Source organism: Humulus lupulus, chromosome 5, assembly GCF_963169125.1.
Source record: "Humulus lupulus chromosome 5, drHumLupu1.1, whole genome shotgun sequence".
Lineage (NCBI taxonomy): Eukaryota > Viridiplantae > Streptophyta > Magnoliopsida > Rosales > Cannabaceae > Humulus > Humulus lupulus.
Genome location: NC_084797.1, coordinates 17005770 through 17013598, shown reverse-complemented (window position 1 = coordinate 17013598; position 7829 = coordinate 17005770). Strand labels below are relative to the sequence as shown.

The 7829-nt window shown below is 38.1% G+C and overlaps 2 protein-coding genes across 2 annotated transcripts; both read right to left on the bottom strand.

The window, feature by feature from the left end:
• Window positions 1-1872: 1872 nt before the first annotated feature.
• LOC133834547 (pentatricopeptide repeat-containing protein At5g66520-like) lies at window positions 1873-3540 on the bottom strand. The gene has a single exon (XM_062264195.1). It carries the CDS (start codon window positions 3418-3420, stop codon window positions 1882-1884), a length of 1539 nt encoding a protein of 512 aa, XP_062120179.1. The 5' UTR covers window positions 3421-3540; the 3' UTR covers window positions 1873-1881.
• Window positions 3541-3633: 93 nt separating this feature from the next.
• Window positions 3634-7006, bottom strand: LOC133834548 (mitochondrial metalloendopeptidase OMA1-like). Its single transcript, XM_062264196.1, has 3 exons — window positions 5620-7006; window positions 5360-5508; window positions 3634-4100 (listed from the first exon to the last, which is right to left on the bottom strand). Exons 1-3 carry the CDS (start codon window positions 6553-6555, stop codon window positions 3851-3853), a joined length of 1335 nt encoding a protein of 444 aa, XP_062120180.1. The 5' UTR covers window positions 6556-7006; the 3' UTR covers window positions 3634-3850.
• Window positions 7007-7829: the final 823 nt, after the last annotated feature.

Sequence of the window (7829 nt, the reverse complement as noted above, 5' to 3'; positions counted from 1 at the left end):
AATTTGAACGTAGTCCTCGCGGGTTCGACTAGTATTTACTGTTATGCTGATATAATTGGTAATAGTGAAAAGAAAATAATAATTAAATTTGACACGGCACAGGACACCCATCAAATTTTTGGCGTCGTTATTGGGGACTATTGTTATTCACTTAATTATTCAAATTTATCTGTTTGCAACTAATTAGTTTTAGCCGTGGAATTTTCAGGTGTATATATCTGGTGAAGACATTACACAAGATCGACTAAAAAAACCAAAGATTATCTTGAGGCATCATCTGTGTCGCACTCTTCCAGAACTATCAGTGATAATCCACTCTTTCAGTGTCATTATCAACGTGTAGAGTCTGTTAAAGAGCTATTACCGTGTGACAACTAATCTGGTTCTGACAATTCAGTTTGATCCTATAGAACTATGGCCCAGCAAAGGACATTGAAAGAGTTGGTAGTGTTGGATCTTAACCAACAACCGCTTTGCATCCAGTATCTACCTTTGGATGTCAACTTTGAGTTGAAGTTGGGCCTTATTCACTTATTGCCCTCTTTCCATGGGTTGGCCAGTGAGAACCCAAATAAACATTTGAAGGAGTTCCATATTGTTTGTTCTAGTATGAAACCTGCTGCAGTGACTAAAGAACAAATTAAGTTGCGAGTTTTTCCTTTCTCCCTGAAGGATGCAGCTAAAGAGTGGTTGTACTATCTTCCGCCTAGTACTGTTGAAACCCAGAATGGTATGAAGACTTTGTTCTTGGAACAATATTTTCTAGCATCTAAAGTTGGAAGCATCAGGAAATAGATATGCGGTATAAGGCAATATACATGGGAGTCATTGTATGAATATTGGGAGAGATTTAAGCGATAGTGTTCTAGTTTCTCCCATCATCAAATAAGTGAACAACTCCTAATCCAGTACTTTTATGAAGGATTACAATCACTGGATAGGAGTATGATTGATGCAGCCAGTGGGGGTGCACTAGTTCATAAGACTCCTACTGCAGCCAGGAGCTTGATTTTTAATATGGCTGCCAACTCACAACAATTTGGCATTCGCCAAGATCCTAATCCACCACCAAAGTCAGTTAATGAGGTGAGCAATTCAAAAGAGAACCAACTTGGTCATCAATTGGCTCAATTAACTGTAGTGGTACAACAACTTGCTTTAGGCCAACATGTGCGGTCATGTGGAATATGTCAGGTTGTGGGGCATGCTACTAATACTTGTCCTACTCTATTTGAGGGAGAGACTGAGGGTGTTAATGTTGTAGGTAATTTCCCAGGGAAACTATGCAAGATGTACTGTGAACCTTTTTCATAAAATTATAATCCTGGCTGGCATGATCATCCAAATTTTCGTTATGGGAATCACCAACAAGCTACTCCACAGTCTACACCTGTTAGACCGCTTGGTATTTCTCTTCAACAACGATCTCAACAGTGTTATGCACCTAGACCATTGCAAGCACCACAAGTTGCTTAACCACCAAGTACAAAACCCACTACTGAAGATTTAATCAATGCAATTGCTACAAATATGCTTCAATTTCAGCAAACTATCCAAGCATCCATCAAAAGTTTGGAGAATCAGATGGGACAACTAGCGGCATCATATACATGTTGGAAGCTCATCTTTCTAATAATTTGCCTTCACAACCTAAGAAGAGTCCCAAGGAGAATGACTCTTAACTGTTTCTTTAAATCTTAATATCAACTCATTATTTCTTTTATGTTTATGTTATTTAAATTTCAACTTAGAAAAAAAAAAATCCCTTCTTTAATTTTCGTTGTTAATTCTTGAATCATAATTTGAACGTAGTCTTCATGGGATCGACTCGTATTTACTGTTATACTGATATAATTGGTAATACTAAAAATTAAATAATAATTAAATTTGACACGACATACTACACCCATCAATTTCAATCATGCTGCAGCCTACAACTTCCTTTTTGATTCCTGTTTCTATCATCAAGGTTCTAATGCTCTTTGCATCGTTAAATCTACGAGATTTGGCATATATATCACTTAAATTCACGTAGAAAGCATGATTCAGAGGTTCCAAATCAATTAAATACTTCGCCACCCTTTCCCCTAATTCTACATTCCCATGCATTTGACAGCCTCCAAGTAATGCTCCCCAAACAAATACATCTGGCTCCATGGGCATGCATCTTATGATCCTTTCCGCCTCATCAAACAGCCCTGCTCGGCCAAGTATATCAACCAAACATGCATAATGATGGACCTGTGGTTCAATCAAGTGAATACGTTTCATAACATCAAAACACCAGCGACCTTTCTCGACCAAACCAGCGTGAGAACAAGCTGATAGTAGCCCAACAAACGTTACATGGTTTGGTTTCACCCCACTCATTTCCATCTCTCCAAACAGATCAAAAGCCTCTTTACTGAATCCATGGAGAGCGAATACCGAAATCATTGCTGTATACGCTAAAGTATCCTTCTCCGGCATTTCCTCAAAAACCATACAAGCTCTTTTAATGCTTCCACATTTACCATACATGTCAACCAGAGCTGTGCCAATCACCACATCACACTCCACACCACACCTATTCATATAACTATGCACCCATTTTCCATGATCAATGGCACCAAGATGAGCACAAGCAGCCAGTGCACTAGCTATAGTAAACTTATCTGGTCTGACCATATCCCTGCTTACTATCTGCATTTCATGAAAAAGTTGCAAGGCCTCCTTTGGCCGACCACCTTGAACAAACCCTGCAATGATTGAATTCCACGTGACTATGTTCTTGTTGTTCATCATCCTAAATAGATCTAATGCCTCCTCTAGACCCGCATTTCTCAGATAACCAACAATCATCGAGTTCCAAGAAACAGCATCTCTTTTAAGCATTTCATCAAACAGTACTCGAGCAGTACTTAAAAACCCACATGCAGAATACATATTTATCAATGAATTCTGCACATAAACATCGTCGTAAAACCCATATCTAATGATTTGACAATGAATACTTCTACCGGTGCCATCATCAACCCTGGTGGCACATTCTTTGACAAGAAACGGAAAAGTGAGGCAATTTGGCAAAATCCCATCACAAAGCATTGCCTTATACAGCAGCAATGACTTGAAAGAATGAGTCTTATCCCAACCAAAGTTTTTACTGGCGTAGGCTCTGATCATTATGTTATAGACATGAAGATTTGGGTTCTTAAAGACCCGGAAAACATCAGTCGCATAGCTGAGAGAACCCGAGTGTAAAATGGCGCAAAAGAAAAGGAGACGAGAAGTGAGCAAAAGTTGGTCAGTTTGGTGTATGAATGGAGATTTTATGATTTGGGTATGGATTTGTTTAAGCTCTCTCATATTCTTGCATTCTTCGATTAATCGTAATATCACGTTCTTAAGATTTAGTCTTTGACCTTCAATCATACTTGACATTAATCCTTTGGCTCCAAGCTATGGCAAGCTTTGCAGCAGTCAGAAGCTTGTGGTGCTGTAAACACACCCAAATAGTATTTCCTTCTTTTTCTCCTCCAATTCTTGTAACCATTTAAAGAAAATTGGTAATATTCAAATAGTTATTCCTGCTTATCAAATCATGCATGGACCAAGCTGAAAAGCAAATATCGAGCTTAAATAGAATACACTAACTGATGACCAATTTACACATTTATTCATTTATTTTCAGCCAAAATTTGTCCCCAGAAAAATAAATTGGAGAGGTTGTAAGAATTATTCTTGATTACAGTTGAAATAAACTTATATCCGTCAAGGGGTATGTTTCATGAAAAATAAAATAAAAGATAGAAAACTGTGAGAATCCCAAGCCGTACAGCGTACAGGTGATCTTAGTTTTTGCTTTTTGTCCTTAAAGAAAACCTTCGACCCCTCTTCCAGCTCTGATATCTTTGTATATAGTAAGGGCCTCTTCCATGACCTTGGCTTGAGCCAGCAACTGAGCTCTCTTCTTTCCCGACGGATGGGTCGAAAGATAATCTCTTAATGTAGATTCTCCAGTAACCTTGCCCAACTTCTCATACACCTTTGGTGCCACTCTAGGATCATACCCAGCTGAAGCGATCAATAGCAGTCCAATGTAATCAGCTTCCATTTCCATCCTAATAAACACAGAGAATTCAAAGATTGTCAAGGAAGTAACTTGAACAATATATTGTATTGCATTAACATCAAAAAAAATTGATTCCACTGGAAGCATGTTATAAGCAAAGCTCTTATGTTAGCCTAAAATCAATGTTCCGAAATTTCATGCCACCATAACGGAAGAGAATCAAAAGACCATCTTGAAAACAAACATTTATAGTTTCCAATGTTTTTAACAGCAGAACCAGAGCCTGCTACATTCTATCTAGTGTTGCCTGTATTGTATTACAGACTCGTAAAAAGCAAAAACATTCTTATTTGGTCTTTGGTTTACCAAAAAAGAAGCAGCATTGTTTAAAATACTTTTTCTCTACTCGTGACCAATACTGTTAATTCTCTTATTCATGACAAAAGGAAGTGCTTTGATGTTGATATATAAGCTAAACTATATCACTGCAGCTGTGCAGCAAGTACTGTTTATAAGAACCAAGGCAAATAAATTTCTCACTACACTTTCAAATAGCAACCTTGGTGTGTGTGAATCAATTTCTTATAGTAAAAAACAATTAACTAAAATCTTGCCATGGCAGTCCCTGTTTTACCAATATTGTTGGAGCTCTTAGTGCTGAAAATTCACTTGACAAGATATAAAATTCCCAACATGTTATCTACTAGCTGAAATAACTTGGATTGATGTTAATGTTGCTATATTGCTTGAAATCTGTATAATACACAACTACAGCACTAACAATGCCACATTTTCCCCTCACCCTTTGTCTAACAGTACAGAACTTTGTCATTCTTGAAAAGCTTCCAACCAACTCTTGTCCAACTAGCGGGACCGGTGACATGAATGAAATGCAACGAACAGAGAAAAAATATATGGAATGAAGGGGAAAAAAACAGCAAGGCACTACAGATGCAGATGATGCTGCTTTTAAAAGACTAAAACACCATCATAATGTACAGGAAGCAACACAAAGTACACGAGAAACACATACATTAAAGCTCGCTACAAATACAATTTGTCCAATTGAAAGGCAAAAGATAATATTAGATAACAAATAAAAATAAAAACAGAAGCAAAGCAAAAGAAACAACCCAAACTAATTCTTAAGGTTCTCATTATACATTGATAACAAGTTTAATTTTACAACAAAGAAAAAAAAATCATCAAAATGGGAGACGTTTCCACGTATATGAGTCACAACTACAACAAGAATCTTTCATAAAATCACTATCATATCGAAAAAGAAAAAGAAAATAATGTACTTACCTTCGTGAAAAAGGAAGCCTTAAGAATAGTGCTGACATGGTATTGACAATATCGGGCATAACAAACTGATAAAGCACCAATTGCAGAATGGCAAACCACAAATTCTTCGTAATACCCTCTGCGGCATGTCTAGCCACAGCATGCCCAACCTAGACATTCAATCAACAAAACCCCATTTAAAACAACATACTTATTTCACAAATAACATCAACTACAAAACCTACTAAAGAACTATAGAGTATGAGTATAATTATTCATACCTCATGGCCAATTATAGTTGCTATCTCAGCATCACTTCTAAAATGCTCAAGCAATCCTGTAAAGACAACAATTTTCCCACCAGGCAAACAGAAAGCATTAACAACGGGCTCGTTCACCACAAGAACCTCCCAATTCAATCCCTCTAAATGGGAAGTAGCAGATTGAGACCCTCTTTGTTGACCTTTCTTCCTAGTCTCCTCAACCCATTTATCATCAAGAATTTCATCGTCACGGAACCACTTCTCTTCCACTGTCCCCTCTCCACCACTTTCCTTGAGAGCCATCAACGTATCGTGCCCACTTTCCTCCTGGGATGCCCCAACACTCTCGGACGCATAACCCAAGTCGCTCCAAACTTGTTCATGTTGTAATCCTTTCTGCAACGCCTTTATTATGTCGTTTGCTATCAACCGAACTCGAACGCTCTCTGGGTGTATTGCCGGTAATATCTTTCCCTTGAAGGCACCCTTCATCTGATCAAATTGGGCCTCTCCGAGGCTTCTCTCCATTGATCTCGACAAAAGCACGAAATGGGTTCTCTTGGTATAAGGGATAGACTCTAAATTCCCAAAATAAACTGTAATCAGAGCCCCCGAACCCACCAGAACCACAATCAAAACTGTTCTTGGATTCTGAAACCACCGCCGAGGACCCCGCGGCCTAAAATGCTGAACTCGGTACCGATCAACATGGTAATATCTCTTACCGCCGCCGAGAAAGGGACTACTACACTTGTTTCTAGCTAGTCCCAACTGCGAAATCGTCGAATATGAGCAAAACCCAAATAATTTAGCACTATTCCGTGCTAGAATCGAAGGCCCAGTTTGAGAAATTTTCGAAGTGGGCTGTTGAGTAAGAAGAACATTGGGAAAAATCATGGAACCAATACGGTGAAAGCCATCAAGCGCAAGCTTGGCTCTTTTGTAATACGCCATGATCTTGGAAGTTAAAGGTGCAATCCAAAGGCTTTTATAGAGCAAACTTAGTCAGGAACTGGGCATGACAATAAATAACAAATGAGGAAAGAAAAGCAAACGCAGCCGAGGAAGAAAACCACAGTTGAGGAAAAACTCAATCAAGCCTCCTCACGGAAAACTTTACTAAGAAGTGGGAACAAACGTGTCGGTAGTTGGATGTGGAGTAGTCTTGAGAGGTGTCTGGAATAAGAGTTTCTGTTGGGAGTTTTCAAGCTGAATGTGCTGACGAAGCGGGTTGCGTGGGCTCCGGGCAACTGCTGTGTATGATTTTTTTTTTTTTAATAACGGTGCATGGTTATATTTGCACCCACAATATGTATATATCCTACAATAATTAAATGGTTGGTAAAGTAGTCACACATAACTGTTACCTAGTTGATCTGGATCCAATAACCAAGTGAAGTAAAACCAGTTTAGGACACCACCAATTAAAACTATACGACTTCCTAGCTCAAACAGTAGAAAATGGTAGAATATCTACCTTTATTATAAATAAGGGGGGAAAATATAAAAAATCACACAAAATAAAATAAAAAGCACCTAAAAACAAAATGATCCATAAAAATGTTGGAGAAGATGGAAAAAATATCACATGCACTACTATAGATTCAATGACTTCATTTACCTTTTTACAATAAAAGGTCATTATCGTGTAGACCATTCGACATATATTTAGTAAAAATTTGGATCCAACCAACTAATAACACGTAACAAGTGGTCGGTCTCCTCCCTCTAGTTCTTTTCCTTGTCTTGTGATTAGAGGTGAAAAGTACACTTTTATTAATTTTAAATGACAAAATAAATTAAGTTTTGATTATTATTTTTATTTAATTAATATGATATATTTTATGGATGAAAATATTTGATCATGATTTAATTTATTGTTATTTTGTAGGAATTAATTAATATTTTTGCATAAAGAAAAAAGAAAGAATAAAGAAAGTTAAATCTGAAAAAAAAAAAAAGGAATGTGGCATTTTTGAAGTGAATTAGCCCATTTTTTCAGCCCAAGCCCAGCACAAGCTTTCTCTTCTATTTGCCCAGCCGCCACGTGTCACCACCACCGCCTGCCACGCGTCCCATGCAGCTCCTTCAACTCAACCATTTTGTGTGCACGTGCCAATTCCCTTTAGCAGCCTCCTTCCCAAATGCATTGTTTCACCAACCCCAATGTACAACTCCAAGGCCCAAAGCCAGCTCCAGCAAGGCCAGCTCTCCCAATCACCTCTGAA

Bases quoted from the DNA above. Each gene is read 5' to 3' on its own strand.
- LOC133834547 (XM_062264195.1), bottom strand. From the start codon at position 3,420: ATGTCAAGTATGATTGAAGGTCAAAGACTAAATCTTAAGAACGTGATA.
- LOC133834548 (XM_062264196.1), bottom strand. From the start codon at position 6,555: ATGGCGTATTACAAAAGAGCCAAGCTTGCGCTTGATGGCTTTCACCGT. The intron at 5,509-5,619 runs GTATGAATAATT...TTGAATGTCTAG, and splicing joins CAACTATAATTGGCCATGAG to GTTGGGCATGCTGTGGCTAG. The intron at 4,101-5,359 runs GTAAGTACATTA...TGTGTTTATTAG, and splicing joins AGGCTTCCTTTTTCACGAAG to GATGGAAATGGAAGCTGATT.